Source organism: Saccostrea echinata, unplaced genomic scaffold (genome assembly GCF_033153115.1).
Source record: "Saccostrea echinata isolate AGI-Se365-2 ecotype Australia unplaced genomic scaffold, CSIRO_AGI_Sech_v1 ptg000006l, whole genome shotgun sequence".
Lineage (NCBI taxonomy): Eukaryota > Metazoa > Mollusca > Bivalvia > Ostreida > Ostreidae > Saccostrea > Saccostrea echinata.
In genome coordinates, this window is record NW_026889755.1 from 3,163,428 (window position 1) to 3,180,510 (window position 17,083).

Sequence of the window (17,083 nt, forward strand, 5' to 3'; positions counted from 1 at the left end):
GAACAACTGATTATTAATAAGTCTATTATTTAAAAAGGAATATTTAATTTAAACATTAGCCTATGTCAATTTATTTGAAAAAGCTTCTTACTTGTAGTTTTTATACAAAATGAATATTTTAAAATTTATACCTCTGCCTAGTGTTGTCTAACCATTCCCACTGACTGCCATATCTTCTGCTTGTTGTTTTCCTCCAATTGCATCTTGCATTTTTCTCATGAGTTTTGGAGTACATGGATCCCCACATGATGGGAATGCAAGTTTCAATATTTTGCAAAGTGAATTTGACTTTAAAAATCTATTATTAATAAAGATCCGTACATCATTATCAAGTTGAATGCTGAGAAAGCAGGGTCTCCTTTATTTTCATTAATTGATTGATGACTTACTTTGTCATTCACACCTGAATTCCATTTTAAAAAGTTGAAAACACATCATTTTCCTGTTATTGTTTCGTGTTTATTTTTCTGGCTTCTGTTTTTGCTACATCTTGTAAATAATAAACTTCTTTAGACTTCAATACAGGAGAGTCAACAAAGGGAAATAACACCAGTTTAATTTCTTGTCTTCAGTGCAAAAGAGTCAGCAAAGGGAAATAACTCTAGGTTAATTTTTAGGAAAAGTTGTAATTTGAGGGGATTGGAACATGACTTTTAGCTGATTTCCCCACCTCAAATCTTTTTGCATCTTTTAGATCTGAACTCGATCTTACTAAAAAGATCTTTTTTCCAAGTTTCAGTTGCCTGCAAAAATTTATATGCATATCAAGAAATAGGCACTTTTGTATTCATTATTATGACAAATTCATGTAAAATGATCTGTATCATATTAAAAACCTTGGGTTAAATTGAATAAAATTTAGATGCACAGAAACTTTGATTACTTAGTTATAAGATGAAACCCATGTCATGTTCATAACTTTCCTACATTACGGAAGCACAGAATTATTTTACATGGTAATGACAATCAGGTCAGTTTTGCCATAGCAAAATATTTCTAAGTCGTTGCTATGGAAACCAAGGAGTAACTGTCCAAAATTTACCCACCAATAGTCTTTATATAGGGCACTCTCTAATTTTATAGTGATTAAATAAAATTCCATGATAGTGCGTGGCCAAGCATTTTTGGTCCTTACAGAGAATTGATGTTAAAATGCACCGGAAGAGAAAGGGTTAAGTTACTAGATAAAACCTTTTTTTGTTTTCTACTTGTAATCAACATATAACTGAATCTGTTTCAATGTAATATTGGAATATATAGCAAAACATTCTGTGAAATGTTTCGTCTCCAGAAGTATAAGGCCAGGATTAGTTACATTCTATGCAAGCATCCTCAATGCAGATTTAAATGTTTTAATCGTGGTCCATGGTGATAGGATGGGACCACAAGAAAGTATTTAGACTTTTACTTAGAAATACTCAAGACCAGCAAGAAAAACAATTATTTAAATAAATATGCAAGCATCTTTCAAGGAGGAGAGGGACTTTGAGCTGAAAAAATATTTGTCATTCAATTTTTTTCATATTTTGTATATTTCTAATTAAGTATGTCCCACATATCTTAAAGGTGCTTGGACACAGATTTGAAGTTAATATTTTCTCAAATTTTCTGTATAATTTCTTGACTTATATGTTGCTACAGCATTTCATACTAAAATATAATAAAAATCTTATTTCATCTCAAAGTTATTAAAACTTCGAATTTCTGGACGCGTTGAATTGACACATCCTTGCGCTTTGACATATTTTAATTTTATTCTTAATACTTTAGAAAAGTGGCAATTTTGTTGTGTATTAATGAAAAATAGTAAAACTATAACCCAGAAATGTTCGAAAGCAAAACCCATTCACAGTTTTTTGTAAGTCCGTGCTCAGTGGTGTGTGCAGAATTTAACAATTGAACACACCCGGTGAATCGTAAACATTAACAATAACAGAGCTCGTGCCCTGTTTATAAAAACAGTTTACGTTTCACGGGTGTGTTCAATTTGTTAAACTCTGTACACATCACAGAGCACGGACTGACAATACTGGTGAATTGGTTTTGTTTTTGAACATTTCTACTCTGAATTTTCTGGATTATAGATTTAATATTTTTCATTAATACATAACAAAATCGCTTCTTTTCTTAAATATTGAGGATAAAGTTAAAATTTGTGTAAGTGCAAAGATGTGTTAATCAAACGCGTCCCGGAATTCATAGTTCCAATAATTTCCAGATAAAATAAGTTTTTAATTATATTTTCGTGTGAAATGCGATTGCAATATATAAGTCGTGATATTATACAGAAAATTTGAGAAAATATTAAGTTCAAATCTGTGTCTGAGCACCTTTAAAGCAGTTATATCATTAGGTTTCTTAACTTATTTTGGAGATATTGATTGACAAATACTATGCCCTACAGTATCTAAGTGGAGTTTTAATTCTCCATGTTTCCGGGCTCATTACTCTGTCCATAATGGGATTTTTAAGCATATATAAAAAATATCAAAGTGGACATGTATCTTTTAAAATATTTCAGAGTATAACTAGGATTTAAAATTCGAAAAAGGAAGTTTTGTCTATCACACTGCTCTGGATAGGGAAAATTACACACTTTTTAAGACAACTTAAACAATAAAAAACGTAATTTACAAAAAATTCTATCATTCAATATTTTTTTATTTAAGTTGAAATGCAAATCCCTTAAATTATTGATTAACTGTAAAAATTTCGAATGGTGAAGCTGACCTCAATATTGCACAGGACATCATTAAAGAGGACATAAGCATGACAAAAACGCGTCATCTTACATTTCTCGAGTACGGGAAAAACCAATTATGACGTCATATGTATGCTAAATAAGCGAAATAAGATATACCTACATAAGATTTCCGTCATCAGCCATGCAAAAATAATTTTTGTGTTCCCCGTTTCTCAAAATATTTCATCATATACTGATTATGACCTGTTTTACATAATAATACCGCCCCTGTGTTCACCGAGTATGATCTTGCTGTACTAACAGATCGTGTATGACGTCACCGACTTGTTGGACGCGCAGTTTAGGGAAACAGAGGAGTGGATCAATCTTTTTCATAATTTGTTGATGTTTACAAGAATGTTAAAACTTTTTAATTTTTTTTATATAAGATGGTAATTGAAGTTAAAAAAAAATGTCAAAAAGTTATACAAGAACTGATGCTTTACACATTTTGCACTTATATAAACGGAGACTATGACATAGTTAAACAGAGTCATGTGACCATGTGTCCTTCATCTCCTTGTATGCAGATTCATTGAAGGGTAATAGAAGGGTCGAAATAAATCGATATATTGCAAGGGCATACCCTCAATGAATTATGACAAGCTTTTACAAATAAACTCAAGAAGTATGAAGATATTTGAAAAGTATCTGTTGAAAACTGTTGAAATCTTTCAAATGTTTTAATTATATCTATATTTAATGTACTTGACCAGCAAAATATTCATCGTACGGTCTAACAAATGTAATTTTAGCAATTAGATAGTAGAATCTATATAGGTTCGCAGCACTTTTCACAAACTACAAAGAGTGTTGAAAATAATTATATGTTAAACGTAGATTTTTAACTTGGTTATGCCCTTGCAATATAAGAATTTATAGATGACCTCAATACTTCAGGTATATTTGCTAAAATCACGTGACTGCCACATCACGTGACAAGTCTTAATAAGAAATCTAATCGTCCTCAACATTTAGTTTTCAACCACATTGCATTTGTCCGATAATGGTTAAGTCCTAAAAAGAAATGCCCATCCTTGTAAAGAATGTATTTTCTATCTAAAAAATTCGCCGATATTTCCATTTGGCACCTTAACTGTGCTGCGAGAGGAACAAGTCCATTTAAATATTCTGAAGGACAGCAGAGGAAAGTTGACTCAGGTGAGCGTAATTCTCCTTATCCCTCTTGTAAGATATGTAAAAAAAAATAGTTCCTAATTTTAATGAGATTTCTTGACCAGAATATAAAAAGATGAGATAAATCTAAGATATGTTTGTAGTAAGTTTATCTAGGACTAGTGGAACTTAGGTGAGGTACTCGTATTTTCAATTAAAGAAGCCATGAATACTAGTATTAACTTAATGTATACCTTGTAATATAAAGATACACTCGAAATTCCGGAAGCCGGTAGGTGCCAGGTAGAAAAATATTTTATCTGGCGGCTGCCAGAAACTTATCAGGCAGCCGCCAAATAATTTTCGGTTAACCTTCTGGATCTGGCGGCCGCCAGAAAATTATATGGCGGCATCCAAATATTATCGGGGGCCACCAGAAATTATATGGCGGCCGCCAAATCTTTTTATCTGGCGGCCCCCAGATAAGTTTCTGGCGGCCGCCAGATAAAATATTTTTTTCTACCTGGCACCAACCGGCTTCCGTACGAAATTGATAAGTATGTTGACATGCATTGAGAGGGCTGTCCCATTTTTTTTTTTTTTTACAGATCTTGCACTGTCTTTTAAACAGATCAGTGAAACAGTGATTTGTGATCTATTATATTTATTACTAAAAGGGGTATATAATCAAAATATTCTGAATTATTTTCTACATAATAACTGATGATAATAGTGATATTATAGTGGCTTGAAGATTAATACTGACTGCCTAACATCTTCTAGTCAGTAGAATACACCATGATCTTTTTGGACACCAAAATATATATGCACACTGTTTATGAAGTAGATATTTCAATAATTAATTATAAAGCATTGTTTGTCGTACAACTAAAATGAAGCAAGACTACATGTACTTCGATAATCGGTTAAAGAAATAGTTCAGCTTTGTCTGTGTTAAATGTCCAGCATAGTAACTGGGCCAACATAATGACCACAGTTTCATTAAGCTCATTAACACTTATTTACATGAAAGCTAAGAATAAAAACTATATATATGACATATATTTGAAATTTATACACATACAACAAGCATTCCTTCTACCCATGTTCTACGAATGAAAACAAAAGATAATGTGCCCTTCAATTTCTTGAGATGTTGAATATTTTTCCTCCTTTCTATCAATAGATTTAACATGATAATTTGATACATTTAAGAACAGGGGAAAATGTACCGGTAATACAATTTATTATAAAAGTCAATGATTTAATTAGTGTTCAAGTGCTTTAGGGAGTCCATCAATAAAAACATTATATAATTAACAAGCGTCTCAGGGCCTAATCATCCCTATGTTCCTGTACGGAATCTGTAGAATTCTTTTTATCATCACTGAAGAGACATAATTTGTCGAGATGTCCATCTGGTGCATTAAAATTGGTGTAGTATATGATTTACATTTATACAATTAATCACGATCTATGTGTTTTTACGTTTTTCTAGCGAAACCCATCCAGTTGATATCTTATATAACAAACCCTAAAAAAAGAAATAATAAAAATATTGATTTTTACCTTATGAAAACATTTTTTTAATAAAATTTTGCTATTGTTTTGTCCAATCTCACAATATCCGTGTACAAACCGGAGTTATGACTCTTTGTATGAAACCTAGTCTTACTTGCAGTGAAGTAACTGGGCTCCCAATATAAATATTTTGTGAATTATTGGCTGAATTCAGAAAGCATCTTTAGTCTGTCCCAAATATGATGTTTATTATTTTTGTTTACCCTTTTTTGTGAAATTTTAACGTATGTCGTTGTCAGTAATTTTGCATTATATTTGAACCAACCGCCAGAAAAATGTACCTTGTACTTATGTTCCTTTCTAAATGAAAGGAAAATATGAAATGATAAAAAAGTGAAGATAACGAAGTGATCGATCTAAAAAAAAATATTACAAACAATACAAATCTGTAAACAGGACATGAAACACGGATCCCCGGAAACTCCAGAAGCGGGATCAGGAGGAGTAAACATCCTTTGTTGACGGGTCACACCCGATGTGAGCACTATGAACTGATCAGGTACATGGAATATTCCTTAGTCTAACTTAGTATAAAAACAATTACCAAACAAAAAGTATGAACGATGTCAGTCAAAATACGACCCAATGATGCTAAAGGTGTCATTATAACGACCATAGAAATAAATTAAACATTCTTAAGAATCAGAGGAAGAAATACTTCAAATTTAGCTTTGCGTAATCTTAGAAAAAAATATATACTTCGTTTTATTTGAAATACATATTAATGACAACATTTTAGATGAATAAAAAGAAATAAATACAAATACAACTTGTTTATCTTAAAAGAAACCAGAAGGAAAATATCAACCCTCCAAAATAAGTTATGCGTTGAAATTGGAGTAGATACAATGGGGAGCGGAAAGAAGAGTATTTATATTTACCAGGAAGTAACTGTTTTCAGATGAAATTTTGTGACTCTGCACTGGACTTGAGAGTTCCTTGAAATATTATCTACTGCCACTATACTTCGCCAGAATAGGAAATGTAAAGTAGTTGTTATTCTGCACGGTTTTAGATGCATTCTATTAATAGCAGAACTCAACGTAACGCTTGAATATTTTTTGATTAATACTAATATGAATTGAATGAAATAAATTAATTCTCCAATTTTTTGTTGTTGCAGTATTGCTAATAAAATATACGCACAATTCTGAACAAATGAAATAAGAAATGGAGGATACTTAATATGTATAATTATATACGTTTGTGTTGATGATATCTTGAATATGTGTACATCTCAAACTACAATATAGCACTATAGGTGTGTAGTAGATGACGGGTAGCAAATACACATAAAACAACCATATAGGGCCAAATCAATTTAGTAAACTAAACAAGTGACTACATGTGTTCATGCTTGCAAATAAGCGAGAGGCTACATGTATCATGTTCAACATGCTGAAATTTCTCTCTACTAGGATGTAGTTCGTACAGATAAGTAGAATGAAAACGTATCTAATTTTTCAATAAATAGAAAATTATCAGCATCCCCTGCCGACCGGTCACACCTCTCGTGTGTTCCTTGTCATAATCGGGAAATAATGGAAAAATCTGTGGACAATTCAGTGTGTAAATAATATTAATGGTCTATAACAATCAGTATGAAAAACGACAGACAGCATTTTACTTAATGATAGATTGTATTTGCTGACAATTATTTTGCAGTGGTTTTGTAAGGTTCAAACTTACTCTTTTATGTCAATTATTGCTAAATATAGAAACCGGGTTGTAACTAAAAAAAAAAAAAAAAAAAAAAAAAAACAAATAGCACACTTTCTTAATTTATATTTTAAACCTTGATACTACCTAGATCTTAAAGATATATGTTAAAATGAACAGTTCTGTATACCCTCCTGGACAATTTTTCAGATTTTGCATGTTTTTTTTTTTCTCAGAGACACGCTTTCAATATTTATCACCTAGCAAAAAATTCGTCTCTTTAAAATTATTAAACGTACATTTCAGTTGTTTATCCCTCTTAAGTCATAAAACATGATTTTCTAAATGTTTACAATAAAAATATTTTATAGTTGCTTCCCTTGCTCAAATTTTTTTTATACAAAAGAGTGCAAATAATGGTTTATTTTCAAAAATATCTTATTTCCAACATATCGTGCATTTAATTTAATCTTTTTTTCCAAAGACGTTCTAAAATTAAACATTTGAGCATTTGCAATCTTTGCGATTATTTCTTTTATTACTACCTTCTTACAGGTGAAAATAATTTTAAAAAATACCTTGAAATAACTTTGTAGTTGGTTTATAGATAAAGGGATATAATGACCCTCAATATAATAATTTGCTATAATTTTTGTATTATTTCTATGTAATAAATAATACCCGTTTTCCTGTTTTGAAATAGGGATTTTTACAGTATTTCAATTATCTGATACTCCTTCATCAGTCACTATAACTGCTGTGTGGATTGCTGGTGTGCTTGTCTTTGTTATCATCCTTGCTGTTATGGCCACCCTATCTATCTGATACGTAGATACAAATAGTAAGGATACCGCGAGAGGTAAAATATACAGATTTAGACGTAATCTTTGAAAACATCAATTGTGTTTCATTAATGCATTTAACAACTTCACTATTTTTGCAAGTCAAGCTTTTGAAGACATCGATTTTTTTTATAAATAAATATAGCGATATTAATATTAAATGAATATCTGTCTTTTTAAAAGTTGCATTATATGTATGTATAGATAGCTTTTTTTTACGTTCAGCGATCTTTAAAATTTCATTTTCTATCATGTTTATGATCTTTCTTGAAAAAAAAAACACTTAACGTATTCTTAAAGAAATATATCTATTAATATAAAATATTACCCAATTATTCATTTATTTCATTGCAGGCAAAAGATTAAAAAAAAAAAAAAATAAGACAAATAAAACCTTCACGGGAAATAACGGAACGCAAAACATCCAAGATGTACAGGAGAATATGAATAACTACATGTATCAAGATTTAACTGCCTCTAGAGATAACAATGAATATCAACGCTTACAAATGCCAGACGCTAGTTCTCTTGAGCAAAGGAACACACATATGAACCTTGAATTGACTACTCAGTAGGACCTTTTGATACCTATGTCTTACATCTAGTCCTTGAATATGTTATAGATCAGTGTTTTCTTAATAGTAAAATGTTGATTGTTTCGGAAGAAAAAAAATATCAAAAAAAAAAAATCTGAATTATTTTTTTCTCTTCGTTTCTCATAAATATTATATTTTCAGCCATATTATGTTATATGTGATGTCAAAACCTTACAATTATTTTTAAAATAAATATGTCAAAGTGAGCAATTCGCTTTCACAAGAAAATACACATTTTTGTAAAAATAAACTGTAGAAATAAATCTTGATACATGTATTTAAACTTTCTGGCTCCTGGACCATAAAAACTAGCTAAGTTATTCTTGATCTCTGCCTCACTTTTCTACCATAAATTCCTTTTACAAAAGTGCGATTGAGAACAAAAAGTGGGATGTTTTATTTGTATTATGATGATACAAATCACTGAGATGTTGGTTTGTTTACATATTTAAGTTTATTTAAAATAACTTTTGGAGAATTTCTGTTTACTCTTGCTTTTACATTGGAAGCAGTGTTTTGAATTTTTAAATGTCTAGCCAAGGCTTTAAGGCTTATGGCTGGTACACCTCTTCGTAGCCAACAGGATTTAGCCGTCATAAAATACATACAGTCTTTGCCCCTTTTCCTGCGAGAGAGGAGTCGGTGAACAAATTTTATTAGATTCTTTTATGATTCTGAAGTTAAATCTATTTTCGTTAAAAAAAGACGTGGGGGGGGGGGGTGTTGGAGCAGGACCACGAATCAATGAACCACAAACAGGACGAGGAAGCCGTCAAAGAATTTCTAAATGAATGATTTTTTTTCTTTGAATAAAATCAGGGGATTTGATACTTCTAAACTATTGAAAACACAGTATATGTGAATTTCAGCAAAGTCACTATAGAAATAAATGTAAATATTAGTTGTTAATCTAAAGAAGAAGCTGTACTTCTAGGACTATGCAATCCTGCAATAAGATTTTAACCGGTACAGGAAGGTTATGAATAGGAAAATAATACATATGTAAACAATGTCCTCATCTTTATAAGGAAGTAATAATTGTTCTTAGATGTGACTCTCTATAAAGAGTACTTATTTCTTAATATAATTTGTTTTAGATTTGTATTTACATTTGCTAAGGCAACTTTTTTTGAACTTTAGTTCTAACCTAGGCCTCTTAACTTCGTGTGACTTTCTGACGAAATTACAATCACGCATATTAAATGCAGAATCTGTATTTCAGTGAGAAGATTATCATAAACATCCTTAATCACACTCTCTTAAGACTTTGAAATATTTTGTTGTACGAAAAGTTGTATTTTTGTTTAAAGAAAATAAGATCTGACTCCCAAAACAGTATACTTTAGAAAATATGAACAAGCATCACATTTTTATATTTAAAGGTACTTGGAATAAGGCTATATCAGTAATGCATTCAACTAAACGTTGTGTTGGAAGGATGTACATAAGTAATGTAATCGACTTCACCCTTCACCAGGAAGTAACTATTTCTAAGAAGAGAATTTGCATTAACACTGAGCATCCGTTGTTTTTCCCTACCGTCACTAATACAAGTATCGCCAAAATAAAACAGTACGACAGAAGTCAGGACTGTAGATTTATCTTATTAATAACCAGCAACAATATACACCTTGATCTTAAAAAAAGCATTGAAGCACATGCAGTTAAGTGTACATCTGAAGAGAGGAACTCTTAAATAAGTTAACATTATCCTTTATCACTAGTAACAATTTTGTACATAAGATATGTATTTTCTTATGTTGTGTTTTAAAATTGCTTAGTTGACCATATATATGTACTTAAGACACAGTATGTTTTTCTTAGTTCGTCTCTGTATATTTAGAGTATTTACTGTAAACATACAAAGATGAGAAATATTTAAATAAGATATATTTCACATGTAGGGGAAGTTTAGAACTTTTGCCTAAGAGCCATAGCTGCCTTACCGACGACTCGACCTAGTGAAGAATTTGAAGGAAAATCATCTATTTATATTAATAGACATACCTTTTTTTCAATTTAAGGCCAAGGTATTTACAGGTGTAATATAAATCGAAGACGGATGTAATATCTTCATAGGTACAAGTAAAACATACACAATCATCTTGCATGACATTCATTACTTTGACTCAAACTAAGGGAAAGTTTAAGAAAATCAGTAAAAATAAAACAGATATGGATTGAAAAATTTCAATGAGATAGTTAAAACGTATCTTTCCCGAGATACACTGATTTTTAAAGTGTAACGTAAGACTTTTTGATATTATGCTCATTTTAAAACATTAAAGAACTTATCCATCGTGTATCAAAATTAGCATTATCAAATAACCAATGATTTGCTGATTAATTTGATATCTTACTCAAGCTAAAACACCAATGCATAAGCAAGTTTTCGTTGAAAATCTATTTTTACACACCTGAATGCGAAGTCTAAAAATACGAATTTCCGGATGTGACGTCACATTAGTGACTCTAAGGTAAACAAAGAGCTTAGCCATGCCGAAAGAAAAGAAAAGAACTGGCAAGTATTGTGTAGCAGCGGGCTGTACGTCAATTAATGCCGATAATATTTCACTTCACGAATTTCCAAAGGAAATAAAACGTGAACTCCGACGAAAATGGATAAATTTTGTAAAACAAAGCTTCAAAACTTCACTCAGCCCACGAGGTTTTCTGTCTTATGTGAAGGTCATTTAGCACCAAATTGCTACCCAGAGGAATACAGAATCAAACAGTTCCTAGGTATTGAGATAAAGAAGAAATGTCTGCTACCTGATGCTGTGCCCACCGTTCGTTCGCCTAATACAGCGACGTCCTCAGATGCCCCCATTCACGATGCCAGCAAAATGGATGTCACACACGTGCCCAACATAGGTGTAACGGTGGCTGCATCAAGACCACTAAGAGGAGCATTTAGGAAAAGAGAATGTTAACGGGTATTGCATAATTTGTATGATGTTTAAATTTAAATGATGTTTATCAAGGACTAATTAATTTAGCAATATATATGCTAACAATTAAAAGACTTAGCATATGATTATTATAAATTCCTGTTTTAGTTACTGGACAATAGCACACATAACATTGAAAAACAGAATTTGGAGACAGAAGAACTTGCAGAGAACATAGAGGATAGATTAAATTCAAATGAGGTTTTTATCATAGTTTTATCTACAGAAATTAATTACCTATTAAATCGTTAACTTTTTTTAAAAAAAAAATAATGTCTTGACAGGCAGAACGCTCTGTAGGAGTACAGTGTACTGCAGTGTACCCCATCAAAGGTCCAAGAAAATACAAACAAAATTTAAACATTGTGAGAAGGGTGAGTACATTTATGATTTGTTGTGCATAGATACCATTAGATTACAAGTATTTCTCTTATTCCTTTCACAGTTGTGCAGTGTGACTTTCCAAGCTATAAACCGAAGGTTTGCAGCATTGCAGTTCAGTGAAATAGATATCTTGAGGAAGTGAGAGGTCAATAAAGATTTTAGAAAAATAAAGTTTTCATTTTTAAATTACAGGTAAACTTCGGTATCTCGAACACCGATATGTCGAATACCACGGATATCTCGAAGTGAATCAACGGTCCCGGCCATTTTTATTATATTTATGATTTTAAAAAACCCCGGTATGTCGAACACGGAGGAAATCTCGAATACTACGCTTATCTCGAAGTAGATTTACGGTCCCAAGTGCTATAAACACATGCGTTATCTCGAAGTCCAGCTCCGCTGAATTCAAACCTTAGTATAAAATAATCCAATTATGCTAATTTTACGGTCTGTTGAACGTGTCCGTTAGGTCTAGCACAGGCTTCACGGGACCATTGCTGATAATCACAACTTATTAGCCTCAAGCTGTTGTTTTTGGTAGTTAAATTTAATTACGCAGGCCAGGTGATTTGGGGATGTTAATAAAATGCACACTCAGACATATGATGACACGATAATGAAACAGCGGCTTGGGGACGATTACTGTAATAAGAATTTAAATTTATCGAAAATGCACGCTTATACACATTATTACATATCAAAGTAAACACTGAACACATCAAAGTGATATTGAACTCAAGAAATTAAAAAAATTAAAGACATTATTTTTAGTATAAAAGTCAGTACCAAAAATCTAAATCTTCAGTACACATCATGTCTGATAAGCAATCTAACGAAGGACCCGGTAGCCAACCCGGGGGGATAGTTAGATTATCTGACCGTGGTGTAAAAAGAAAACTTAAAGTTCATACAATCGAAACAAAGTTTCAGGCTATTACAGAAGTCGAAAAAGGTACAGAATCCAAGGCAGCTATAGCAAAGAAATTAGAAATTTCTCCATACACCTTGTCAACATGGATAAAAAATGCAGAATAAATTATTGTAGAACGATAATTCCTGTTTCCGTTTTAATCCTTACTACAGTGATCGGTTTATCATTTACAAAGCGTAACACATATCCGGGTATCAGAAATCCTGAAACCAGCATTATTATCGCTATTGAAAGCGATCGAAATTTGTAAAATGTAAGTATTGCAGTATTAAATAAAATAATATATGCATAAGTGTATATGCAAATGTATTTTTAAAAAGATAATCACTAAGTACGAACTAAAACATTTACCGCTTGAATTATGCACGTGGTGGAAAGGGAGGGGGGGTCTGTTAATAGAACATGTAACATAACAATATCGGTACCAAATTCATCAACTTCGATATCTCGAACACTCGGATATCTCGAAGTTTTTCCTCAGTCCCGCCAAGTTCGAGATATCGAAGTTTACCTGTACATATGAAAAATCAACAACCTAAATATTCATCGCTTTATTATTTTTAGATAATTCTAAACTATGCAGAGTGATAAGTATGAGCACGGATGAGCAAGATGATCTTTGTGTTCCCTCCAGTGTGGATGAAAATGAAGACAAAGACAACGACACGGACTACTGTCCAGAGTCAGCTGAAGAATTTCTATATTCTAAAATTTCTTCAGATGATGGGTCCGACCAGTTAGCTAAAATATTTATCAGATTTTTTTACCCAAATAAAGTACAGTTTTGGACAAACAAATATACATGAATTAATACAAAAACAAACTTTCATTTGTAGTGATGATAATCCATACAAAAAAAAAAACGGACAGGAAATACATCGTGTCTGAGTCGCAATTGATGCTGTTGTTTTCAATCTGTCCAACTTGTACATCTGGTACACTTTGCCAAGTAAGACCAGTTTCAGGCACAATGATCAAGTTTGACCAGTGTTGTGGTATATGTGGATTTCAAAGAACTTGGAACAGCCAAGAAATGATTGGATCTTTACCGTCAGGAAATTTATCCATGTCAGCAGCCATATTGTTTTCAGGTACTTTTTAATTAGCTTGCACAATTTTTATATTTATTATGCTAAATACAAATGTTTTAACAACGAATGTATTATCATATCTCTTATGGTAGGCCTTATACCAAGCAAAGCGCTTCGTTTCTTGGAACATATGAATGTTGCTGCCATAGCATTAAGTACCTTTCACCAACACAGAAATACTATCTCCATCCAGCTGTTTCGACAATATGGAAGGGTTTTCAGAATAATTATTTTAATCAAAAAGACCTAACAAGGAGATCCCTTAATTGTAGGTGGAGATGGTAGAGCTGACACTCCTGGGCACTCGGCTAAATATGGCAGCTACATGTATGCTATGCTAGACATGGATCTAATGCTTGTCATAGATATTCAACTTGTTCAGGTTTGATTTTTGTTTTAAAAATTGTAATAAAAAATTCTGCAATTATTTTAACTTTCAATTTAAAATTCGAATTTTTCCTGCAGCAATAGAATTTTTTATAGAGCAATGAAGTTCAAGGAAGCTATCATATGGAGAAAGGGGATTTATACGCAGTATTAATAACATCGAAAGCAAAGGCCTCAAAATAGAGAAAATTATAACTGATCGACATCTTCAGATACAAAAACATGTCCGAGAAAACATGCCTCACACAACCCATGACTATAATGTTTGGCATGTTGCTAAAGGTATGAGTTCAAAATAATCCACGCAGTTCATTTGTAGAGAAATATTATATTTGAATACAATGAAATAGAAAAAAAAAAACAATTTAGAAAATGATTATGTTTTACATCTGTAGGTTTTAAGAAGAAACTAACAGCTCTTACCAAGCTCAAGGACTGCGAGTCCCTACAACCCTGGGTCCCAGCATCAACTCCAAGTGGTCAAGGGCAATTGATGCTGGAGAAGTGGCAATCTGTCTGCAATCATGTGTAAAACATTCATGAACATGATGGAGATATTTTTCAGTCTTGTTACCATGGACCCCTAGAGGGACGCGAAAGAGAAAAGAAATGGTTGAAAAAAGGCAAGTGTTACTAAAGCTTAACATTCAATTAGAAAATACAAAATAAAAAAAATAACTAATTTGCAAAATATTCTTAAGGAAGCAAAACATGCGTTAAATTAGAGTAGCTTGTGATGTCAAAACAAATGCAGAAAGACATTCCGAAACTTTCTCCAGGAGCCCAAACTGCAAGGTTGGAAGGATTTCATTCTGTCATTAATCATTTTGCTCCAAAGATGTTTGGGTTTTCCTACCATTGAATGTTAAGCAGGTAAAAGAAATATAAAAACACTAAACTCAATCACTAAAAAAATAACTTGAAGATAAACAAAAAAGTATTTATTTATATAATCTCAGATTAAAACTTGCTGCCCTCTATTACAATGAAAATGGGATGAGAGATCAAGCAGTAACAAAAGATGGACAACCACAGTACAATATTGTGTACCCAAAGTTCAAGGGTGGATACACAATACGAGAAGTGAAAACTGGTTGTACATATTGTAGAGTATGTAATGACTAGATATATAATATTTAACTAAAACATATTACAGTACAATTATATCTTGTAGATTATGTCAGTAAGATCATGGACGTTGTATATAAAAATGCCAAAGAAACAAAATTAAGTCAGGCAGAAGTGTACAGAGTTGCAGCACCACCTCCTCTATGCAGTTCATTTGAAAAACTGATAAAGCATCAGCAATTTTAGAAATGACATCACGTTATAGGCATGCTCAAAATGATGATGGAATGAGTGATGATGGTTGTTGTTAATTTAACTTTGCTTCCTTTAAACCAACATAGTCCTCTTGTGGAGACGGGAATCTGCCTCTGATTTTCTTGAGAGCACATGATGACAAAACCACTCTCACATGCTTCCCGAGGTATCCCCAGGCCCATCTGACGAGTTGTCTGTAGGCAGTGTACCCGTATCGCCTGGAAATGGACACATATTAAATTATAGTCATTAATTATTCTACTTATGATGTTTGCTATTTTATGAAATCATATTTGTTCCTCTTTTATATTTTTTTTTTCATCTCGACTTACTCTGGCAGATTCTGAATTTGATGATTGTACCGTTGCTTATATTGGTTGTATGCTGTGTCCAGTACATATGTATTCAAGCACACTGGTTCAAATCCTGGGTGGTCTGTTATACACTGGACACCATCATTTTTCATAAGATTTAAGAGGACCCTTGTTTCTTTGAAAGAGACACATTCCTTTGCTAAAGGAATCTGCATACAATATCCACCACAGCTGCACCTAAAATGTACTTAAAAAAATTAAAATATTCTCAATTGTTGCATATATTTTGTATTTTTTTTTCAAATACACAATTGTCAATTTTGAAATTACATTAAAAAACTCATTTTCTATTTCTTTTTATGTAAATAAATACAGCATCATAGAATATAATAGAATAGCAATTACAAAGTATTACCAAATGCTCTAATGGACAGAAATGCACAACATATACATGTATAGTACATGTATTATGAAATTATATGTCCAAGTTTCTTCTAAAAATTAATATGAAGACGTGTATTTTTATTATTAGATAAATGCAATATATGTCTGAAAATTATGTATAATTTTTATGTAAACACGTGCATTATTTGTTGGAAGGGGGGTGTAATTCTTTTAGACAATCTATAGTAAAGGGCATATACGTAGCTTAAAAAATCTTACAGAATTATTTATGTTTATTATGTTATTAAAAAAAAAAGTATAATCAAGTTAATAATACCAATCAGTGTTGTTAAGCCGGCTATTATCGGGATTCCCATCATCATGATCATCCTGACTTTGTTGAGTGGGATGTTCTGTATCAGAGTCTAAATACGGCTTAAACTGATACGGAGCCACTGAAGGTGTCTCCAAACAATTATCAAAATCTTCATCAAAGCTTGGCGATTGGCACGAAAGTGATACAGATAGCTTGGAGTCTTCGGAGTCGTTTGATGCTTCAGCCATGTCTCACTAATGTGACGTCACACTAGGGTTTCCCCGTATACCGGAAGTCGCACTTGACCGAGTTCGCAGCACAGTTAAGGCTGCATTAAGGAGGCGGGGCCTAATTTATGCTTACTATGACATCACACAAAAATACAAGTTCTTCAAATTACCACAAAATGAAATGATTTGCTATTTTAAACTTTCGGATAGCTTTAAACTACATCAATACTAA

General features: G+C 32.2%; 1 protein-coding gene and 2 long non-coding RNA genes across 3 annotated transcripts; 2 read left to right on the forward strand and 1 right to left on the reverse strand.

The window, feature by feature from the left end:
* Positions 1-11,809: 11,809 nt before the first annotated feature.
* On the forward strand, positions 11,810-13,467 carry LOC133180236 (uncharacterized). The gene is made up of 3 exons (XR_009720292.1): positions 11,810-11,862; positions 11,934-12,017; positions 13,371-13,467. It is a non-coding gene; the product is annotated as an uncharacterized LOC133180236 (long non-coding RNA).
* Positions 13,468-14,747: 1,280 nt separating this feature from the next.
* LOC133180228 (uncharacterized) lies at positions 14,748-15,541 on the forward strand. The gene is made up of 4 exons (XR_009720285.1): positions 14,748-14,911; positions 14,990-15,157; positions 15,244-15,389; positions 15,459-15,541. It is a non-coding gene; the product is annotated as an uncharacterized LOC133180228 (long non-coding RNA).
* Positions 15,542-15,659: 118 nt separating this feature from the next.
* Positions 15,660-16,141, reverse strand: LOC133180219 (uncharacterized). The gene is made up of 2 exons (XM_061314779.1): positions 15,940-16,141; positions 15,660-15,825 (listed from the first exon to the last, which is right to left on the reverse strand). The coding sequence occupies exons 1-2, from the start codon at positions 16,134-16,136 to the stop codon at positions 15,660-15,662; spliced, it is 363 nt and encodes a 120-aa protein (XP_061170763.1). The 5' UTR covers positions 16,137-16,141.
* Between the last annotated feature and the right edge of the window lie 942 nt (positions 16,142-17,083).

Excerpts from the sequence above, each read along its gene's own strand:
- LOC133180219 (XM_061314779.1), bottom strand. The coding sequence starts at position 16,136 with ATGCAGATTCCTTTAGCAAAGGAATGTGTCTCTTTCAAAGAAACAAGG. Across the intron at positions 15,826-15,939 it reads CAAATTCAGAATCTGCCAGA|GCGATACGGGTACACTGCCT; the intron begins GTAAGTCGAGAT and ends GTCCATTTCCAG.